The following is a 23,908-nucleotide window of genomic DNA, read 5'->3' as shown; positions in this document are numbered from 1 at the left end:
TTTTAAACAGTGACAGACCAAATCATACCCATTTGTAGGCCCAATTTAGCTTGGACATGGGACTCTGTAGCCTCCATTTCAGAGTTATAAGCAAGCCATCATCCTTTTTGTTAATCTGGACAAAGAAACCATTATCTACCTCTTAACATCACCATGAAGATTAAAGAAAATAATGTGTTGTAAGGCATTTAACATTGATATAGAGGAATTAATCTGGAGCCATCCAGGATCCAGCTAGCTTTTTTCTTCTTTTTGGCTGTGGGAGGAGGTAATGCTTCTCATTTGTCTATGCAGGACAGTGATGGTGAGAAGAGTGATGACAACTTGGTGGTTGATGTTTCCAATGAGGTATGTTTATGGTAGTTCCTGCTCCTACCAAAGACCTTTTTGTATTCATATTATTACCATCCAATTTGTGTTCTTATTTTTAAATAGATCTACTTGTTTTTACATAATAAATATGTATTACTGGTTTATATGTTATTCATTATTTTTTGTTGCTCTTCTCGTCTGAGAAGTACGTGACATGTCTCTCTGACCACAGTGAATCTGTGGTCAACCTACAGATCTCATTGACAACCAGCTTCAAGTTTAGTAGGGTTTTGATTTGGGTTTTGTTTTAAATAAATACCATAAATGTTATTGGGCGGAGGGGCTCCATACTGAATATTTTCTTTGGCATTGTCAGTGAAACTAACTTGTTACCTATTCCAGAACATTTTGTACTTCTGTTAAATGCTTTCAGCTAGAAATAACCACACCCAGGGACCCCAGTGTCATGAATGTACTATGAGCATTATTACCCTTGGTGTTCCTTTGTAGGATCCATCTTCCCCTCGGGGGAGCCCAGCACATTCCCCTAGGGAGAATGGCCTGGACAAGACTCGCCTGCTCAAGAAAGATGCCCCAATCAGCCCTGCCTCCATTGCATCTTCCAGCAGTACTCCTTCCTCCAAATCCAAAGAACTTAGCCTTGTAAGCTGCTCTTTTCCATCTTTTTTTTTTTTTTTATATTGCTAGTTTTATAATAGTTAGGTTTGATTTTGATTTTTTTTCAATTTTTTGTATTTTTCACATTTTTCTATAGGACTTTGATTTACAAATGTATATGTATATTCAGTAAAGTTTAACTGACAAAAGTATTTTTGGAGCAGAATGAGTTTACTAACTTGTCAGCAATTTGGTGTTTGCTTTGTGAGTTTTTTTGTAAATATAGGAGAGGGATAGGGAGAAATTGAAATATGTGTTAGATGAAAAATATACACTGGGGTTAAAGAGATGGTTTTGTTGCTGTGGTTTATGGTAAACTTAGTTTGGGGCTTTGATGTGATTTTGTTGCTAGCTTTGAATTGCCAAACTACATATGGCTGCAGTAATTTTCCCTTGCTATCTAAAAAATAATCTGTCATTTACAAAAGTCTACCTTGATTTCACACCACAAGTCACAAGTGCAGAATTGAACTGTTCACAAGACAGGATAATCTCTCTCTACCTCCTCCTGTGGCTTTGTAATGAATTGCATTTTTGCATGGTACATCTTCTTAGCAGTTATTTACTTGTAATACATCACCAAAACAAAACAAAAACCACAACTAAATGCAGTTTTCAAATAATCTTTTGGACTGGGGATATAGCTCAGTTGCTAGAGTGCTTGCCTCACGTACACAAGGCCTTGGGTTCAACCCCCAGCACCACAAGAAAAAAAAAAAGAAATCAAATAACCTTTTGAATTCACAGCTGAAGGAAAGGAAGTTCTACAATTTATCTGCAAATAAGGAAGATGTACCTTGCAGAAGGCTAGATTAGGGTTTTGTTTTGTTTTTTGTTTGTTTTGTTGTGTCTGTGTTCTTCTGGCCTTCTGGCCTTCTTTTTAAAATAACAACTCCTCTGAGTTTCTATGACAAGTCAAGCTCAAGTCTTTTCTAAGGGGACCTGTTAAACAAGGAACCTCTGGTGGCAAGAATAATTCACTAAGAAGTCTAACCAGTCTTAAACCAAAGACACCAGCAAGTTGCCCATCGCTAGGACATCATGATTTATCTTATCTATCACCTTTCTTTAAGCCTTTGTCTACTAGAAGTGATCTTCTCTCTTAGGTCCCCTTCAGTTCATGTGCTCCTGAACATGGGTCTGATTTTTTTTGCTAGATCTTTTTAATTAATGCAAGAAAAGATCCAAGCTAAAGAACCACTTTTAGTTTTATTCTTCCTTTCTTTATTGTTTTCCCTTTACTATTTTTAATCTTAATATCATTATTTAAAACCATGTTCTCACAGCTGGTTTATTTCATTACATCTCTTGATAGAATGAAAAATCTACTACTCCTGTTTCAAAATCCAATACCCCTACTCCCCGAACTGATGCACCCACTCCAGGCAGTAACTCTACTCCTGGATTAAGGCCTGTACCTGGAAAACCACCAGGAGTGGATCCTTTGGGTGAGTAAAAAAATATGTTTTCCTATGTTATATTTATGTTTCTGTTTTTAAAGAATCTAAAGCAACTTAAATAGTGTAATACATTAAAAGTACTAATAGCCAGTATTGAATGGCTGTTAGACAAAGTTAGTTAACCTATGCCAAGCCATTAACCATATCTGGTGCATGGTAGGTAATCAATGCAATATGGTTAAATGGACTCCTGTGAAGGCTTGGGGAATATTAAAATTAGTTCATTTGAACTGTGGATTGTAATTTTTTAAGCATGTTAGTAAGAATATTTTCAATATTATCTCCTATATTCTTCATTGATCTATTTTCTCCTTACATGTTGGTCTTCAGCATCCAGCCTAAGAACCCCAATGGCTGTACCTTGTCCATATCCAACCCCATTTGGGATTGTGCCCCATGCTGGAATGAATGGAGAACTGACCAGCCCTGGAGCTGCCTATGCTGGACTGCACAACATCTCCCCGCAAATGAGTGCAGCTGCTGCTGCCGCCGCTGCTGCCGCCGCCTATGGAAGATCTCCAGTGGTACGTTTGCAGGCTGTTATAAAACAGTGTTTCAGAGCACAGAGGATTGTCATCCATATTTGTATGTGAGTGTAGTTTGTATAATGTGAGGTATTACAGAGAGGTATGTATTTGTAAATTAAGCTACATGTGATTATATCTTAAGGTCTGTTTTCTTTTGGAAAGTGATTCTTCTTTTCTCTCTTTTTTTAAATTAGTATTTTGGAGATGTTTAACCTATAAATTAGACATAGTGTAGTGAATGTAATTAACCTCTTGTTTTTGTCATGGACTTCAGTAATCATTAGTATAGTTTTTTTTCACCCCAAGTTTGTGACTGTAATATCATAAACATCCTGTCACTTCATCAATAAATATTTCTGTGTATCTAAAATCTTATTTTCAAAGGATCTATTTCTCTATGTTTTACAAAAGATATTGAGTAGGATAAAATTATAGTTAATAGTTAATATTAACTATGTCCACTTTTTTCATTTTCCCTGGGAAATATTCTAGGTGGGGTTTGATCCACACCATCACATGCGTGTGCCAGCAATCCCTCCAAATCTGACAGGCATTCCAGGAGGAAAACCGTGAGTACCTTTGTTCATTTTGTACTAATTATATACCAAGCCCAGCCCCTTGTTGGCCCTTTAGAGTTGGACAACATTGAACTGTTCATACTTTCTTCTTGCAAAGTATTTTTTATTTTCTCTTAGAACAAGAAAAGATGGGATAAAGTGGGTCTTGTACTTTCCATTTAAAATATCAGGCTTATATATGGAAACGCAAATTGCAGAGGCAGCTTGAGTAGTCAGGTCTTCTCCATGTCTATTGATGATTTTAAGGCGGTTCTTTGTTCAGGAAGCCTTGTTATTATCTGCAAACCTGGATGCTCAAAATTTTAACATGTAGGGAAAAGACATGCCAAACTTCAAAGGCTGAAACAAAATAAGGGCAGTCTGAATGCTCACTTCTGTTTCCGGAAAAAGTGGCTTGCTCAGTTGATTGTTTCTGTTGTAACTAGGCCTTTGAGTTATAAAAGACCAAACACAACCCACTGGTTGTTTGATGGAACATTGAACATTCCACTTGAACATTGTAATCTCACAATATCTCATTTCAGTCTTTATTTCACCTCTTTTTTTTTTTTTTTTAAACTATCCAAGCACAGTTCTCTCTGCTGATTGGCTTTATATTCCTGGATACGAAGATTTCACTATACAGTAGTGCTGGCTCTGCCTTTAAAATCCCAGCTGGCTTTACTACTACTCTGTTTTGGGAAGCATCTCCTGAAGACCCTCATTGCCTTGTTAATAATGTATATATGTTTATCCTCATCAGTTCTTTCTTTGGCATCCTCTCTGTCTCTGTCGATACGTGCCACATACATGGCACCTCCTCAGTCTCTGTTGCTGTCCATACTAGACCTCAGTAGCAGCTTCCCTAGTAGCTTGCCTACCTCAGGACATTTACTCTATTAGTCTTTTGGCAGCACATTTTTATGCTGCTGACTGTCTCACTTCTGGTCTCTTAGATGCAATCTTTTCAGCATTCTGTCTGAAAATATCCCTTTTACCCTTCCTCCCTATTGTTCTACTCTCTTTATGCTTATTTATAACCTTTATATACTTCTCCTTGCTTAAATATTTAAGTTCTGTGAGAACAAAACTTTTTATGTTCAGTTATAGAATTCCAGTACCTTATATGGTACCTAGTTCATAGTTGATGATCACATATAAATTTATTCAAAGAATGAATGAATATGTACTGATTCCTTCTTTCTCTAGCCCCTCTTTGCTTGTTTCTTTACTGCTACGTACTTGGACACTTGGTTGTCACCTGGTATTTCCTGAGTATCCTCTTTTTTTCCCAGTGTGGCCTGCCCTCTCAGTGTTGAACATGTCTGACTTTGACCCTTTCTTCATTTTTCATCTGATCAATAAGCATCTTGGCTCTTCCTGTAATAAACTTCACTACAAACTCTACCCTAAACTTCCCCATTGCATCAAACGCAGTGCTGGTTCCATATCCAAGTTGCTCAGTAAATATTTGATGTATTAATAAGGGAAACAAGGCAAATTAGACGGAGTTCCTTGAGAGTTGAAGGTAAAATATCAATTACCATAAAATTCTGTGTACCTGTGTGTGTTCTGCAAATAGTTGTTGACTGGCTGACAATTCTTGTTGACCAAGAACTCTTGATATATTTGAAGGTGAAAGTTTGATCTATTTCACACGGCGACTAAATAACAAGGTCATAGGATTAATCAAATAACAACTGAAATACCTACAAGTTCCATGTGAACTGGTAAGATAAATGGAGGTGGGCCTTTAGGGAAGAGTTGCCTTCCCTTTTTTCTGGTGCTGCATATTTATCATTAAATGGTAAAGGTAATTAGAGGTTGCACCCAGAGCTAAATAAGTATATAACCATTAGAGCAGTGAAGTGAGGCTTCTTGCCTTGTTGGCTGCTGCCTTGAGGCACAGGTCTGTAATTGTATTGTCTGTATTTAAAGAAATAGTGATAGACTTGGTTTGGGAGTTGGACTAGTGAAAACCACTATAACTTTCATGGTACTTCTGAGCCTTGTGCTAGTTCCCTTTCTCCCTCCAGTTTTGACTCTTGTATTATAAAAATTTTAACACTTTTTTGGGTAAGTTGATGGATTAGAAGAAAGTTGAGAATTTTTGTTCCTGCAAGTGATGGAGTTTCACCTAATGCATTTGGCGAACAACTCTTCACCAGGAAAACCAAAAAGCATATAATATATGTAGTTTGGTTGGTGTGGTTGACAGAGTGAGGTTTCAGGAAAGTAACAGATCCAAGTTTAAATGTTGAGTAGGAAGGATGACTTTACCCACAGTTTCTTAACTTTGTCAGCTCCATTCAGTTCCTGTGTACCAGAGATGATACCTCTTCAACAAGAAGGAATGAGACTGAGCATTCTGATAATATGGTACATGTTCAACACGGTGCTTGATAATGTGGTAGCTATTTAGTCACCTTCAGTATCATTTCCTGTTCTATATATTATCAAGTTTGCCCCAGAGTATTATTAGTTTCTCAAGTACTTGTGCAAAAGAAGATACAGTGTGTTGTAGAGGGCAGAAATGATGAGGAAGATTGGATTGAGTAAATTGAATTCCATATGTTCTATTACTGGTATATCTTCATGTAACAGCATCAAAACAGAAATCCACGTTCAATTATACATGTAGAGATAATGCAGTTTCATTATAGATTATTTGGCATAAAAGAATATAACATTTATGTGACTCTCTGTAGATCATAAGATACAGAATTATGAAACTTGTTTTGTGCATATTTTCAACAGAAACCCTTACAAAGTGTTAGAACATAACATACTAAATCACCCAAAAGCCTCGTCACCACATATACTCAGAAGGTAACTGCCTTTCTCCACAAAGACTTAAAACAGTTGTGCATCTCTGTCCAAATAATTTTTACAAAATGAATTAGTAGATATTATCAAAACTTACAATGCATGCATGTCCCAAGTAATGAATAAAGTAGTATTTATTTGATAATTACATTAGATCCTCTTATTTATTCAGGTGATTGGCATGATTGCACAGTTTAATCTCTGTAGAACATAAGTGGACTTTCTTCTTTATCTGCTTCCTAAATGAGACTTAGACAGTACTAATTGTATTATGGGATATGGCATATAAATGTAGCAAAAAGTTTATGGGTTTCAGGCTGCTCATGATTCAGAAATATTTTTGTTGTTGCATTTGTAAAGTTGGCTCTGATCTACATATTGTGGGGTCAGGCTCCAAATTCCTTAATAGGACACCCATAGCACAAGAGTTAATAACAAGAATCAACAAATGGGACTTACTTAAACTAAAAAGTTTTTTCTCAGCAAGAGAAACAATAAGAGAGGTAAATAGGGAGCCTACATCCTGGGAACAAATTTTTACTCCTCACACTTCAGATAGAGCCCTAATATCCAGAGTATACAAAGAACTCAAAAAATTAAACAATAAGATAACAAATAACCCAATCAACAAATGGGCCAAGGACCTGAACAGACACTTCTCAAAGGAGGACATACAATCAATCAACAAGTACATGAAAAAATGCTCACCATCTCTAGCAGTCAGAGAAATGCAAATCAAAACCACCCTAAGATACCATCTCACTCCAGTAAGATTGGCAGCCATTATGAAGTCAAACAACAACAAGTGCTGGCGAGGATGTGGGGAAAAGGGTACTCTTGTACATTGCTGGTGGGACTGCAAATTGGTGCGGCCAATTTGGAAAGCAGTATGGAGATTCCTGGGAAAGCTGGGAATGGAACCACCATTTGACCCAGCTATTGCCCTTCTCGGACTATTCCCTGAAGACCTTAAAAGAGCGTACTACAGGGATACTGCCACATCGATGTTCATAGCAGCACAATTCACAATAGCTAGACTGTGGAACCAACCCAGATGCCCTTCAATAGATGAATGGATAAAAAAAAAAAATGTGGCATTTATACACAATGGAGTATTACTCTGCACTAAAAAATGACAAAATCATGAAATTTGCAGGGAAATGGATGGCATTAGAGCAGATTATGCTAAGCTAGCCAATCCCTAAAAAACAAATGCCAAATGTCTTCTTTGATATAATGAGAGCAACTAAGAACAGAGCAGGGAGGAAGAGCAGGAGGAAAAGATTAACCTTAAACAGAGACATGAGGTGGGAGGGGAAAGGGAGAGAAAAGGGAAATTGCATGGAAATGGAAGGAGACCCTCATTGTTACACAAAATTACATATAAGAGATTGTGAGGGGAATGGGAAAAAATACAAGGAGAGAAATGAATTACAGTAGATGGGGTAGAGAGAGAAGATGGGAGGGGAGAGGAGGGGGGATAGTAGAGGATAGGAAAGGTAGCAGAATACAACAGTTACTAATATGGCATTATGTAAAAATGTGGTTGTGTAACCGATGTGATTCTGCAATCTGTATTTGGGGTAAAAATGGGAGTTCATAACCCACTTGAATCTAATGTATGAAATATGATATGTCAAGAGCTTTGTAATGTTTTGAACAACCAATAAAATATATATATATATATATATTTATATATATTATATATATATATATATTATATATATATATATATTATATATATATATATAATGGAAAAAAAATAAAGATTTTTCAAAAGAAACAGGTTAAATAATAAAACCTCCAATAGCTGTGATTTGCTGGTTGGCATACAGGTGATCTAATTTGGTTCTTGAGAACCAAATTTTATATTATACTGTATAATGCAATATGCTTTTAATTGCGAATTCAAAGTCTAGTCCCATCCTATGAGGTGTTGAAAACTTGAAGATATTTCAAAGTCTAAGATAAATTAAGGCAACATAACAACTTGTCCTCATTAGTTAGGTGGAAGTAGGAAGGCCAAGAACCTTCTTGAAATATGCTTGGTCTTCATAGAAAGATGATGATTTAAATAAAACAACCTCAGTGCACAAGTTCTAAAAAGAGATAATTGCAAGTGCCTATATAGTTTGAAATATAGTTCTGTCAGAATGTCTAAACTTTTCTCAGCTGTCTTCTGCTTCCTTCACCATATCTGTTGGATAAATTACTCTTTATTCTTGTAATTCACCTGCTGTGTGTTCACATGTATAGATGAGTGCTATGTGCTTGTGGAAAAATGTGGGCCACTATTAGTCTGATTCCTTAAACCCTCTCCCTTCAGCCTTGTTTCTGGTTATTTGTTGGACTTCTCAGCTAGACATCCTTACACCTCAAGTTCATTATATTCACCAAGTACTATAGCATATTAGGCCTCCTTCCCAATTCACCCTCATCTTTTCCCCATAACTAATGTTTCTGATTTCCTAATTCACAGAAACTCAGTTATTGGCTCTCTCTTCAAATCATGTTAGTTAACTCCTACAGGATGTAACATCCACTCTTACTTCCAACTTTCATCCTTGCACTTGGACTATTTCAGGTACCCTAGTATTCTCGCTTAGATTATTAGAACCATTATTTCTTATTTCTTCTGTTCGTCTGTGTTAATCAGCTTTTCATCACTGTGACACAATACTGAGATAATAGATTGATAAGAAGGAAAGAATTGTTTCAGCTCAAAGTTCCCAAGGTTTTAGTCCATCGTCAGTTGGTTCCATTGCTTTTGAACCTGTACTGAGGCGCAGGATGTGATGGTGGGGACACATGATAAAGGAAGCTGCTCACTTCATGGCAGCAGGAGGCAAAGAGAGATAGGAAGGAGCCAGAATCCCAATATCTCCTCAAAGGCATTCCCCCAATGACCTAACTTCCTCCTACCTGGCTCTTCCTCCTGAAAGGTTCTACCACCTCCCAGTAACTCCAGAGGCTGGACCAACCTTCAACATCTAAACTTTGGGGGAGGACATTCAAGACCCAAACTAGCACCCATTCTCTTCCGTACTACAAAGTTTATTCTTTGAATGGCTTTGTCCTAGCAATGTCCTGTTTCTTTTTCTTCAAAAAAATCCTTTAATGAATCATATCTATGAAGTTCTTAGGCCAGAAATTCAGCTCTCCCCTTGTAACATGGTAAAATAAATATCTACTATATTTTGTCAGACTATGCTTTGGCCAACTCCTCCAAACACACTTATCATTGTTGAATGATTTTAGAAATAAATAAAATAAATGAATTCCTGGATTATACCCAATCCAGGGATTTCTCTGGTCGTTTATCCTCATCCTTTTGGAGTGCTTGTCTTCTGCTATTCCTACCACCATCTTCCTCCCTCCTTGGTGAAATCCTTCCAGCCTTTAAAACCCATCTCCAGGTGTTATAGCCAGTTTTGTATTTTCTCATTATTCCTAGATTATAAGGCATTTGTTGGCAGGGCCAGGTTCCTTGCCTAATTTCCTATCCTTAGCGTGGTGTTTGTATCATATAGTACATGGGTAGGAAGTACTTAACTACATTTTGGAGGCATTTAATTTTATATAGAGAAAAATAATCCTCTGAGCCTGAATTTCTTTGATTCCTGGAAGTGTTGGCTTCCCTTGCATAGTGCAGTACTTTTTGCTAATTATACATTAAAGAGCTTGATAATATGTTTTTTCTAGTTCTGAATATGATATGTATACTGATAACAAAGAGCTGTATTATATCCTTCATGCAACTGGCTCTTGAAGTTCATTTGGCTTCTCTAAGAATAAAGTGCCAGGACAGTAGTAGGTGCTCCCAGAGTAGTTAAGTTGAAGAATATCCTAATGAAGACCTTGAAGGAAAGTGTGTGTCTCATTTCTTAACTATTTAAATTCTCAGCTCTTTAGAGATTCTAGAGGGGAGAAGGGGATATCTTCTCAGACAAATTATCATTAAGAATGTATAACGCCATCTGAACTTGAAATAACCTTCCTTTTCTTTCCTTTAAGATTTAGTCTTCATGACCTCTTAATTGCTAAATCAATTAGCCTTTTTCTGGGTCAGCATCCCTTCGAATCTCAGCCTTTCTCTGCAAGCATCACTGCTTTCCCTTCCTTGTCTGAACTGAAACCTGGCTCTCTCCTACCCCTTCTCCTGAGTCTTTTAAGCCGGGAATGACCTTTCATTTTTTTCATATCCCACAATCTGTAGGACCAGTGATAATGGTAATAAAGGCCGTGGTTCTCCTATGCCCACTTCCCTAGATTCACTCAGAATGGTACTTCTCTACCCTTTGTGAAAATTCTGCTTTCTTCGGACAGGTGCCATTTGACTCTTCCCTGTCTTTCACCCTGTTGGGTTTTACCAATTTACTAAGACTTGACACATGGCTTAAGAGTCTTCTGCTCAGAGCCTGCTGTTGTCTTGGTGACTCTGGTGTCCTCAGGGACAGTTCCCCAGTAACTTCTTATATCAGACAACTCATCTCTCATGAATGGCTGACCTAAGTGGACTCTGTTACCGCCAGATTCTAAACGTCTCATCCAGAATAACCTTCTCTGCCTCTACCCAGCCAGAACCTTTGAAGTTCAAATTTGATTCCCAACTTTCTATCTCCCACACCCTAGACAATGACTTCTCCTGTGTAGTAGGCCCTGACTAGTGACATGCTTCTTTATCCTACCACCTACAAGACATTCTTCACCCAGCAACCAGAATGGTCATTTAAAGTGTTAACTTTGTGTTAACATTGTTATAACATTCAAAACAGTCTCCTTTGTGAGTCCCTTACTCAAATCTCTAGTGGCTTCCCATTTGGCTCAGATTCATCACATTTTTCATAACAGCTAACAAGGTCCTTATATTAACATGTCTGCTTCCCCTCTTGAATTTCTGTCACTCTCTACTGAATGCATTCTGGCCTACTTTCTTAGTTCTACCCCAGGACCTTTGCATTTGTTCCTTCTGTCTGCACATTTTCCCCTAAATATGTGCAATGCCTGTGTCCTTCCTTCAGGCCTTAGCTCATGTGCCATGCCACCTCCTCACAAAGGTGCCTTTGACCACTCTGCACCTTTAATCTCTTTTATCTGAAATTCTCTATGCATGTTTAATGACATTTACTGCTACCTAATATAACTTATTTAATATGCTTTTACAGTACCTGTTTTCCCCTCTAGGATGTAAGTTAGTATAAGAATAAGGTCTTTGTCAGTTTTGTTGATCTGATTCCCCAGTACCTGATAGTACCTGGCATGTATGAGGTAATTAATAAATTTACTTTCATCCTAAACCTCCCAGTGATTTTAATTCAAGCTTCTATCCTTTGTGTACCCAGAAAAAGCCCTTCACTTGGTTTATCTTTTGTAAAACTTCTTCCCATAAACAACATTCCTAAACTCCATGCCAAAATATAATGACGCCATTTCCAAAATGGGCGATGGCCCATGATAACCCCCAGGGAGCCTGTTGCTGGCATCTCCTGCCTTCAGAAGTCCAACCTGCATGCCTGCAGCCTTACATGTCCTCTTCCTGAGTTCAGTGCCCTAAAAATAGAGGTGAGTTTGTTGAAGGAGATGCTTTAACTTCAATTAATTGCATTATTAGATCGAATGCTTTCATAATCGAAGTGTTTTCAGTGGGTATGAACTGAATATGGAGATTCCAGATACTCACATGTATGCCTTTGGGGCTACACAGGATGCTTTTTTGGATTGACTAGGATTTGTGATTGTCAAGTCTGATCAAGGTGTTAAGATGGGACTTTATTTTTCAAAAAATGTTTGCACATCTGAAATTTTAACATCTGTGCTAGACACTCTTAACTCCTTAGAGGTTCATAATTTTAGCTTGATTTCTATTAGTGAGTCACTTGATTAGAAAGCTATACACAAAAATCTGTTATCAAGCCCCTCCCCCCAAAGGCAATGCAAGTTTTACAGTGCCCCTGGAAGAGTAGTTACTATATTTGATATTGATTCTCTTATTTAGTTCTCTGTAAGATATAGGTGCATTCTCTTCCATTTAGAAAGTAGAGCTAAGGTTCAGAGAGGCAAATAATAATAATTGATGTCACATAGCAGCTAGTAAACAGCCTGAGATGTCATGGATCTAATGCTCTATAACTTTGAAACTTTTGTTATTTTCACTGTAGTAGGTGAATTTGACTTATTCATACCTATCGAGTGGCATTGACAATGTTTTCTTTCTCACTACACTGAATAGTTAAATAACATTTTTTACATTCTCTTTCCTATCTTTTTCCTTTTCACTGCCTTAGAGCTTACTCCTTCCATGTCAGTGCAGACGGTCAGATGCAGCCTGTGCCCTTTCCTCCCGATGCCCTTATTGGACCTGGAATCCCTAGACATGCTCGCCAGATCAACACACTTAACCATGGTGAGGTGGTGTGTGCAGTAACCATCAGCAACCCCACGAGGCATGTGTATACGGGTGGCAAGGGCTGTGTCAAGGTCTGGGACATCAGCCACCCTGGCAACAAGAGTCCTGTCTCTCAGCTTGACTGTCTGGTGAGTGAACATGGATGAACCAGACTTAGACCTTCACTCAGAACACAGTAAGGGCTTAGTGGGAGAGCTGTATATGATCCAACCATAAAATACTGATCCCAGGTGGGTAGTTGATCTTAAAGACCTGTCTTCTTTCAGTTCCTGAGGCAGAATGATCTAGTTCTTGATGTATGATACATGCATATTACACTTCTCATTAATCCTGTCTCCCATGTTTTCCTGTCAGTTAAAGGGGTTTAAGAAAATTAGGATTTCACACATGGTTTCTCTGAAAGTGTTATTACAAATAATCAAGTGCAAAAAGTAACTTATATGTCATGTGGCAAATACTATAACCCCCATTAGCTGTTATCTTGGTATTTGTCCTTCAGTTGCATAGGAAGTTTCAGCCTGGTTTTCTTCCCTTATGCCAACAAAATCTTATGCCTTTTTTTGCTAAAGCAGAAGGCTACGTCAATTAAACATAATTAAATGATCTTAGATTCCCATAACTTCATGAACTAGGAGGAAGTTTTTGTTTTTGTTTTTGTTTCTGTCACTTAACACTCCTTGATTGAATCTTGTCTTCAGTTGATCCTGCTTTATCAAACCCATGTTTCTCTTTAGTTATATAATGCAGGGCCAGGCAGAGGGAACAGATGTCCTCAAGTCTTTGACTCCTAACATTTTGGCTGTAGTAGCATGACAACAGCAGTGGACAGTATGCCAACATTCCAGGTTTAGATGTTTTAGGACTATAAGAGCTTCTGCAATAGTGTGCATGTGTATCTCTGCAAATGACACAAGCAGTTGGTTAATTTGGTGTTGGTGGTGGGAGTGGGTCTAGATCTTTGTGTTTTGATGCTAATTAAGATTAAATATCTCAGTATTAAATTTTGTAGATCAAGTTTAAGTACTTCCTTAATTTCATGTAATTTTCTAGCATTAATCTACTTTATCATTGTCATAAGTATAAATGGCTCATTAAACCAGGAGGGAACACAATACTTTTATGGATTTCTGCTCTCATGTTAATGCTGTTTTCCTTTCCTCTTGAGTAATCTCTTGATGGTTTTTGTCTCTACAGAACAGGGATAACTACATCCGTTCCTGCAGATTGCTCCCTGATGGTCGCACCCTAATTGTTGGAGGGGAAGCCAGTACTTTGTCCATTTGGGACCTGGCAGCTCCAACCCCACGTATCAAAGCAGAGTTGACATCCTCAGCCCCAGCATGCTATGCCCTGGCCATCAGCCCTGACTCCAAGGTCTGCTTCTCATGCTGCAGTGATGGCAACATCGCTGTGTGGGACCTACACAACCAGACTTTGGTGAGGTAAGTCAACAGGATTTGTTTCTAGGTTGTGGGTAGGAACTAATTTTACCACATTCTGCTCCAGCATTGTGTGTGTGTCTAAATAAATGGAATATATTTATTTTACCAAAAATTATTAAGAATGGGTCCATTTTAAGATGCTAGTGACAAATTATTGATTTAAAATCATGTTTTCCATATTGCTTAAATTATTAAATGTGAAGTTGTTTTCTTGCCATTAAACTGAGCATCACAAATTTAAATTTTTCCAAATGAGGTCACTTTGACAATAATGTACACAGGTTCCCATCACCTCATGAGCTCATTGGACATCTCTAATTTGCCATCTGTACTTGCGAACGAACCTCTATTGTTAATAGTTCCTCATTGAGAAGACTCAGTGGTACTATCTTAAGTATTGATGCATTTAATCTTTCACCAAAAAATATTAGCATTTATCATGGGTCCAAGCACTGTTTTAGGTGCTGCTCACTCTGACCTGTCTACCTTACCTGTATGGATGGATAGACTGTATGCCAATTTTTACTTAGTAATGAGATGAGATTGTGTAGGGTCAATATTGGTAGGTAAATCTCTGAAATGATCTCCAGCTATCAGCACCTATCAGCCAACAAGAGTATGTATGATCCATTAAATAATATGAGAAGGTTATAATAAACCCTAGTTATAAGGCAAAATGAGTATATAAAAAGAAGAGGCCTTTACTGTACATCTCTTATTTTGAAGGACTGAACTCTGTTTACAATTCCAAAAACAAAATGTTATCACTCTTGTTGCTAGAACTGGTTCTGACTCTTCCTTCCCCCGTGGTCTGTGTTGTACATTTTGCCAGGAGTGATTCCTAGGGCACTCTGGGTGTCTTTTCTTGTTCCTTCCTTGAGTGTGGCCTTTTCATTCTGCACAGATAACCACAGGTGCATTGAACCTCACTGGCAGGACTTATTTCCCCATGCCCAGCTCTCTACAGAAAGGGAAATAAAACCTTACAGCCTCTTTCATATCATACTCATAGAACAAGTCTAAGAATTATCTCTGATAAAGTTCACACACACACATTGGTGGGTTTTCTTTATTTAATTTCAGTGGGAGACTCTTTTCCATCAGTGTATTATCATTCATGCTTTCATGTAAGAAGAATTTGGAGAACTTTCTAAGTGTTTAAAAATAAAATAAAAAGTGTAATGAATTCATCGTCTCAAAATTTAAATCCCTTTCTAAAACTATCTCTGTATTTATGGAGGATTAGTTCTAAGAACCCCAGAGAATACAAAAATTCCATGTATGTTCAAGTTCCTTATGTGAAATGACATAGTGTTTGCATATGACCTATGCAGATATTTCCACATACTTTAAATCATCTTTAGATCACTTATAAAATCCAAAGCAATGTAAATAATCACTACACATTGAGAATATTGCCAAGAAAAATGTCTATAGGTTCAGTACAGATACAGGTTTTTTCCCTGAATATTTTCAATCCATGGATGGTTATTAAGAATGGGTCCATTTTAAAATGCTAGTGACAAATTATTAATTTAAAATTTTAATTTAAAACTATGGATGTGGGACCCATGGGTACAGAGAACCAGCTGTATATGTTTCATTATTGCTTTGAATAATTAGAAAACATAATAAACCAAAATGAACTCTATTGATAAGAACTACACTGAAATTGATCACCAGGGAATTCCAAATTGATTTCAATCAAAAATTAACTTTTAAAGGGTTTTCCTCCATCTTGATATTTTCAGACAATTCCAGGGCCACACAGATGGAGCCAGCTGTATTGATATATCTAATGATGGCACCAAGCTCTGGACGGGTGGTTTGGACAATACAGTCAGGTCCTGGGACCTGCGCGAGGGGCGGCAGCTGCAGCAGCATGACTTCACCTCACAGGTACTGACTGTATACCTGTAACATTTTAGAAGTTTTATGAAACATGACATGCTGAAAGATGGAGTGGAACTTTTGATTGTAGATTACTTTGGGATCATCCATGTTACTTTAGTTTCTTTCTGTATAATTCATATTACCTTGATTTCCTTCATAATTTAAGTAGTACCACCAGAAGATATAGTAGTACCTCCTGGTTAAAAAGCTTGTCTACCTGTTTTAATTCTAGATCTTTTCTCTGGGATACTGCCCAACTGGAGAGTGGCTGGCAGTGGGGATGGAAAACAGTAATGTTGAAGTTTTGCATGTTACCAAGCCGGACAAATACCAGCTACATCTTCATGAGAGTTGTGTGCTGTCACTCAAGTTTGCTCACTGTGGTAAGCAAGCTCCTTTTGTTCATTTGACTGTAAATCAGAATTTTCCTTCTGTACTGCTGTTCATTCATTCCAAGTCAGGTTTTTTGATTCATTAATGTGCCCCTCTTCAGAATTGTATTACATCCTTATTCGTGCCTCCTTCCGTAGGATGCCGTGTAAATTTTTTGCATTGATCTACTTTATCCTTATCGTAAGTATAAATGAATCTTTAAATTCAGGAGGATAGACTTAGTTAAAAGAAATTTGTTGGTTACAATGGGATGAGTTTCTGTGAGTAGTTTGATGCTCTGTAAAACAAATCTCGGGTATCTGACCAACTCACACCAACACTCCCTTTTCAAAACTTTTTCCTGTAGGCAAATGGTTTGTAAGCACTGGAAAGGACAACCTTCTGAATGCCTGGAGAACACCTTATGGGGCCAGTATATTCCAGGTAACACCTAACTTGTGTAGCAACCACGTATTTTGTGCTCACTCCACAGCAGTGGTTTAACCACATGCTGTATGCGTACGCTCAGATAATAATATATACATACGAAGGTTCTGGGAGTTTAGAGCTAATATTATTCTCAATGTTCAGAGAAGGAAGCTGCCTGAAGGAAGTTAAGCATCATGGCCACAAGCCCTGGAGCTGGGAATCTTCTCCAGTGCCTCTGAACCGGGAACCAAGGCTGTACGTGGTGTACCCGCTCTTCATGCCTTGATCCCATTTTACCTGTTAGTGGAGATTTTAGTAGATCTTTTGTGTAATTTTCATGTGTTTATCCATAAATTTTTTATTTTAAAACTTGAGCATTTTGCTTTAATACCCTCATTAGTTCTTTGATTTTTTTTCAAAGATTGTTAAAGAAAAGTTAAATAACTGTCAGTTAATTTTATAAATTTTTATTCTTCCTGTTGACTCAGTGGAACCAAATTTTGTAGTTTATGAAATTATTTGTAGAAGGAACAAATTATAGAGGTGGTACAAATAAATACATGCAAACAGTATGTCTCCTCTCTTACTAGTATGTGAGGATTTGGAAGGCAAGATAAAGACTCTTTTTTTAAAAAAATATTCTGTATTTAGGATGGTATTAATATGGTATTCGTTTTAGAATTAAAATACATTTGCAGTTTCCTTGACTTAGTGATATATAGTCATCAATGAGTAGATCAATTCAGTTGAATCCAAAACATATTGAATGAAAATATCATGCAAAATAGTCAGTAGGACAAAAAAGTAGCATATTATTGCTGTCATGAAACTTGAAATTTAAGTATTCCAAGTATTCTTCAAGAGTCCTGGGTAAAATCCTGTGGGTTTTGTTGTTGTTGTTGTTGTTGTTGTTTATTTGTTTGTTTTGTAGTGAGTGCACCATTCAGTTACTGTTGAACCCTTTTAGCATAGTTGAACATTGTATACAAAATGCTTACAGTGGTATTTTTTTCAACTATTGTAAGTTTGTATTATATTTTTACTCTGGAAATATTGGACTTTTTACTAGATAATTTTATATTCTCTATCTCAAAAGATGCAGTGTTGCCATTTTCCATGTTGCTTGTACTTTGTAACATCCCCCTAAGATGGTAGGACAGGTAAACTAACTGTACCTCTTTGCCTTTGAAGGAAGCTAGGCTCAGACAGGTTGAGTGATAAGTGGTATTATGTCTGCTCTTCTGCAGTTCCACCTAGATCCAGGCTATCTGAGAGAGGTTGAGGGGCTTCCATACCACTAAAGCCCTACTCTTCACTGAAGAATAGGATTTGAAATAGGGCCTCGCTTCATCCTCAAAGCAGGTCATACCACTGACTTGCCTGCCTCCCTGATTTCCCCGGGGCAAGAGCTTCCAGGCTAACCTGGTGAGATGTCTCTTAAGAATGGATCTGATCCAATTCTGCCACTTTCGGGGATGCTGTAACTGCCTGTCCCCATTGAGGCTCCTTTTTGCTCCACAGCACACATTGCCTTTGCATCTACTGCAAGTCCTCCAGTCCTGCCTGTCAGTACTCATGGTTTTTTTCTTTCAGTATTTAACATTTTTGATTATATGTTTCTTTCCTAGTCCAAAGAATCCTCATCGGTGCTTAGCTGTGACATCTCTGTGGATGACAAATACATTGTCACTGGCTCTGGGGATAAGAAAGCCACGGTTTATGAAGTTATTTATTAAGGACAAATCTTCACGCAAATTGGACTCCTTTTCCTTGTAGCACTTTGCGCTCTCATCCTTTTTTGTTCACCCCACCCACTCCCACATCTAAAACCAAGAATTTCAGATACTTACTGCAGTTGTGGAGTTTAATCCCCTTCCTTAACCCCAATCCTCCCACCTCCTTCTCGCTATTGAATTGTGAATACTCATTAAGAACCTGTGATACCAAATCTTCAGCTATCTGCTTGGAAGAACATGGAATAAGCATACTTAACAGTGAACGGAATCTTTAATTATGTATTATACCTGTAATATATTTATTTTGTTTAAAGAAGGCTTTCTAACAATGACTGACTAAATAAAGCTGTCTGCTCCTGCATTGATGATGAAGGTGCATTGTATTTGATACCCCTCCCCCCCTTTTTTGGTAAAGTGGGGGAAAGGAAGGTTTAAAAATTATCGATTAAAAATCTCACTAAATGTAGACTATTGACTGTATAGAGATGTGAAATGTATAATTACACATGGAAGCAATATGTTGCTGTGTTACTGGGTTTTTATGTTTTTGTTTTCTACTTATTTTAAAGATGTTTTGAAATTTGGCTGAACAATTAGAACGTGACAGACCAAGTCATATTCATTTGAGTTCATTTGGACAACTTTAACCAGTACATCTATAGCTTTAGATTATATTCAATAAAAGTAATTAGACTTTTTCCTTTTTCTTTTTTTTTTTTTTTGACTTGTTGACAAGTATATTTGTAATGTTTTTAATTCCCTTTTTTATTGTATTATAAACAGATGAACAAATTTAATCGGGCCTCAAAGAGAGAACTTAATCCATTCTGGATATTTTTGCCACATTTCTTTGCAAAGGGGAGATGTATATCTTTGGGCAGTTTTGTTGTTATGAGAAATTATGGGCTGCCTTGTGGTGTTCTCTTTGGGATCTGCACAGATAGGGAAGGACTCCTACTGCTGTGCAAGTCAAGTCTTTTACAAAAATAAGGACAGCAGAGGAGAGTTTTCAGAGACTTCCCTCTGAAAAACACAAAGAATGGACTCTCCTGGGATGAGGACTTGCTTTCGTTACCTCCGGTTCTTTCCATGTCTTAGTTGGATGTCCCTGAAATGGACACAAGCTGTGCCATTGTGCCAGAAACATTGTGTTATCTTTTATGTTGTTGTTGTTGCTGTTAAACTATAATATGTGACTTTTTTATTATTATTTTTGTTTGAATGCTTTAAAAAAAATCCTTTAAGTCTGTGGATCTGCTGATGTACAGTGCCTTTGCTGCTATGGATCAAAATCAAAAGAACCGTGTAGATAAACTTTATTGTATAAGTAGAAAATTACTTAATTTCATACTAGAAATGGATGGATGCTGCAAGTTGAAATGGACTGTCTATTGACGTTCCTAATGTGGTAGCAGAAAAAAAAATGGTGTCTTAAGTGCTTAGTGTTTGATGTCATTAATAGTTTCGTAAAACTCTACAGTGTAGAAAGATTTTGATACTAAACTGTGCATTGTACATAGTTCTAATGCATTGTATTGACCACCAGTACTTCTATAATGGTAGATTGTTTGTGCATTCAGACTTTTAAGCATTAAACATAAATAACTTCTAATATGCCTATTTTTCTAATTCTTTGTTTTGCTGGCTTTAGTTTATTTCTTAATCTTTGAGTATACCACTCCTATATATTAAAAATTACTAGTTCTTTTCAAGATAGGCTGGTGGTAAAGCAATGTGGGTTTTGTATTGTTACTGTTTTGATTTTGTTTTTATTTTCACTTGAGCTAAAAAGAATAGGAGATAGAAGTAACCAATGACAGGTTGTCATCAAATATTTGAGCACCTCTTTGATTCATAAAAATACTGTCAAAAAGTCAGTCACTCAACACCTTATTCTTTCAGGGTTGTACTGTTCTTTCTAGTTACCATTTCTAGTAACCATTGTGGAGATTTAAACTTTATTTAAATTAAATAAAAATCTGAAATTCAGTTTACCAATAGCAGTAATTACATTTCAAGTGTCAAGTAGGCACATGTAGCTTAATGGTTATTGTAAGGGACTGCAGTAATTTATAGGACATTTTCCTCATTGCCAGAGGTTCTGTAGGACCAGCACTGCTTTCAAAGTTAGCCCTACAGACTGCTACCAGCTATTTGTTTGGGTTATTTTTTCCCTATAGCTTGCTGAAGTCTGGGGAAGCACCAGGCTTCTTGGGCTTCTACTGGTTAGGTTTATAATGATTCTGCCAAAGAAGAACTTTAAAAATTCCAAAAACCTGGGACTCAAAAATATGACACTTTTTGGGATCCGCTGGGGAGCTGGGAGACCTGAGGTTGTCTCTGTGGCAAGCTGGAGGGGATACCAGCTCTAGGTGCTGTGTAAGAGGAGACCAGTAGTGTTCAACCATTTGGCTCGGAAATTCCACAGTGCCATTGGACATGCTGCATCACAGAATGACGTATAAGTGATTTGAGGCCTGCGAGAAATGACAAAGAGAAAATACAGAAGCAAGTGGTCATCTTCAAAGATGCATCTCTAGGCAGGTGAGCAGTGTTTTTCTTGAACTGCAGAAAGGAGGAATGTGGAATATCTGCTGTATACAGAGCACTGAAATGACTTCTGTTACTTAGTCACCTATACATGAAACCTCAGATTTGTCACAGCTTATATTATGTATAGTTCCAAAGATGTAGAGAGAGAGAATAGAAAACGGGTCAGAGGATGGATATATCTGTACACACCAGAAAAGGTGGGCAACTAGGAGGTAAGTAAGTTACAACAAGTTGGCCTTGGGCACTCTTGTGTGACACGATGAACCAGACAATGTCCTACTTAACAGTATCTGATCCTGGATATCTTTGAAGAGAAGGTGGCAGTCCCTCATAGAGTAGCTTCCTCAAAGTTGGACAGCAGCGTCACTATGGCCAACACTGCAAAGTTTCATTTCCCTTCCTCACAGAGGACACTGTTTCCGCCTCCCCAAACTAGTACCAAACTATCCGTAGTATTTGCAGAGTTAGGTTTGGGATGATAGTGAGTATATACATGCAGTTCTTTCCATTTTTATTCCTTCATCAGTGGGTGTGTAGCCTTATTAAGATTTTTTTAAGCTGATAAAGCTTTGGAGTCAAAACTTGCTTTGGCACAAAAAGCATTATAATGTGCACAGTGTGTTTATATCCTCTAGGAGGGCAAAGTTCCTTAAAAAGTCAAAATTAGTTTTTGGTGGCTGATCATTCAAGTCTGATCCCCTCAATTCTCTTAAGAGTAACCAAAAAATTGATTTTTGAACTGAATAAAAAAATTGAGAAAATGCATAAGTGGAGCTAACTTTCTGAAATAAATGGGCATCTGTTTCCTCTCATTGCCAATGTTTTATCAGATGAGATTTTTATATCTGAGGCCTGGCTTGTGCACAGAAGTCTTGATGTTGTAATTAGAAATTTAAAAGTAATTGCTTAGGGACTAGGGATATAGCTCAGTAGTAAAGCATGTGTGAGGTCCTCCATTCAATTCCCAGCAACAGAATAATTATAATAATTGTTTAAACCTTTCTTGAGCTTACCACAGGTTTTGCCCCAAAGTATGGGCTGTCAGAGTCTGAAAAACAAAGATAGGGAAAAAGTAGTTTCAATTGGAGAATAATCACATCAAGACAGAAGGAAATCCAGAAAAATGGCATCAAGATCTTCCCAAGACTGATGGATCAAATGGAGAGTGACAAACTCTAAGATCTTAAGTTTTTACAACTGCCTGCCTCATTTTGGGTCAGTACTTTACAAGGTGGCTTCACCATTGGCAAGCTGCAAAAAGATCCAGCTCCTGGAATGGAGAATGTGGAAACTTTCAGCTCCATAACACCTACAACTAAAATTAAGCAGCCATGGGATATCCAGAAATTCAAACTTCACACAACCAGGAAATTCTGGGATCCTGCAGAAATAAAATGTCCATTGTAGGGTATTTGTTGACTGATATTTTTGGAAGGTGTGAGGAAATTAGTTTGTGGGATTACTTGTTCAACGTTGAGTAAGCAATTACAAAAGTATAAGATCGGTAACCCCAAAATTATTTTTTGATACTCATTTCTAAAGCTAACTCATTTCTGGGCAACTCAGAACGTTTCGCTCTTCAGTTTCTCACTGAGGAGGCGTCAGCAGTAGAAGAGCAGCGCACAACCATCTTCATTTTAATTCAAACATGCAGAACTGACAGTGGGTACGGCTCATTTTGGATGACCTGAGTCCACCTGAAAACCTCTCTTGTATTAGAGAATAACAGCATGCTAACATAAGGGCAGAAAGAATTTTTCCCTTATAAGATGCTGTTTCCATTTTAATTCTGTCTTGGTTTTTCACAATAGGTTGGTAAAATCCTTTAGGTCCCAGATGGGCAATAGCAAGGGAACTGGGCTCAGGTTTGCTTCTCCCCAGAGAAAGGAAATTTCTAGCTGGGACCTTAAGTATTTGGCCTGCTGAGAAGAAGAAGTCCCACATGGCTGCCCTTAGTCCAGGGGAAAAAGTGTTTTCATAAAAGTCACATTGATTTCACAGCAAGTCCAGACAGTGGCTAAAATCCTGAATTAACACAGAAGTGCACAAAGGATCAGAAGAGAAAAGTGATTTGTCCAAACTCCATTATCTCTCAAGGGTGATAGGTTAACTTGGAACCCAGGGCTCCTACTTAACAGTCCAGAATTATGCACAGCATAGCAGATTAGAACAGAGATGGAAAGGGAAGGTTCCAGATACAAGTAAACAAGCTTGAAGTTTCAGCATCACACAGCCTCTTGAAAACTCCCTAAATCAACCACAATTTATCCCTGTGCTGTACCTCCCATGAACTGAGCTACCTAAAATGCACATACCTTCTCATGTGTGAATAGATGTCTCCTAGGGAGCAGTTGGCTATTTCCCAGTCTTTACTGGACACTTCTACTGTCCCTTTCTAAGAGAAACTACCATCCTTGGTATTCTGACCATCATTTGTATTACGTAGCTGAAAGTTTGAGTTGAGCTACGGATTTTTTCCTCCCAGGAGTCTGGGAAGTTGCAGGAGGAGTGAATTAGTGCTAGGAACTATGTCATTGGTAAAACACAGCAGGCCTTATGCTCCTGAGAACTCTAGGCCAAGCTGCACCCTTCTTCTTTGTAGGCCAGCAGCGCAGGAAACCTCAAAGGTCAGAGGAAGACCCCAGGACCACTGAGCTTCAAGCAGAGTAGTTTTCCTTAAACTTAACATTATTTGAAGAACTTCAGTCAGACACCTC

The 23,908-nt window shown here is 37.7% G+C and overlaps 1 protein-coding gene across 6 annotated transcripts in view; it reads left to right on the top strand.

Moving 5' to 3' along the window:
• Tle4 (TLE family member 4, transcriptional corepressor) overlaps positions 1 to 20,250 on the top strand; it is a 137,662-nt gene extending 117,412 nt beyond the window's left edge. For all 6 annotated transcript variants that reach the window (XM_027951342.3, XM_027951341.3, XM_027951338.3 and 3 more), the window contains 11 exons: positions 295 to 348; positions 823 to 975; positions 2,306 to 2,438; positions 2,781 to 2,974; positions 3,470 to 3,546; positions 12,645 to 12,894; positions 13,961 to 14,208; positions 15,960 to 16,107; positions 16,334 to 16,484; positions 16,841 to 16,917; positions 18,531 to 20,250. In XM_027951342.3, coding sequence (XP_027807143.1) covers positions 295 to 348; positions 823 to 975; positions 2,306 to 2,438; positions 2,781 to 2,974; positions 3,470 to 3,546; positions 12,645 to 12,894; positions 13,961 to 14,208; positions 15,960 to 16,107; positions 16,334 to 16,484; positions 16,841 to 16,917; positions 18,531 to 18,638 — 1,593 coding nt within the window. In that variant the 3' untranslated portion in view covers positions 18,639 to 20,250. The remainder of the gene's footprint in view (positions 1 to 294; positions 349 to 822; positions 976 to 2,305; positions 2,439 to 2,780; positions 2,975 to 3,469; positions 3,547 to 12,644; positions 12,895 to 13,960; positions 14,209 to 15,959; positions 16,108 to 16,333; positions 16,485 to 16,840; positions 16,918 to 18,530) is intronic.
• The last annotated feature ends 3,658 nt before the right edge of the window (positions 20,251 to 23,908 follow it).

This window comes from Marmota flaviventris, chromosome 13 (assembly GCF_047511675.1).
Source record: "Marmota flaviventris isolate mMarFla1 chromosome 13, mMarFla1.hap1, whole genome shotgun sequence".
Classification (NCBI taxonomy): Eukaryota; Metazoa; Chordata; class Mammalia; order Rodentia; family Sciuridae; genus Marmota; species Marmota flaviventris.
The sequence above is the reverse complement of the archived record's forward strand: the minus strand, read 5'-3'. Positions and strand labels throughout refer to the sequence as shown.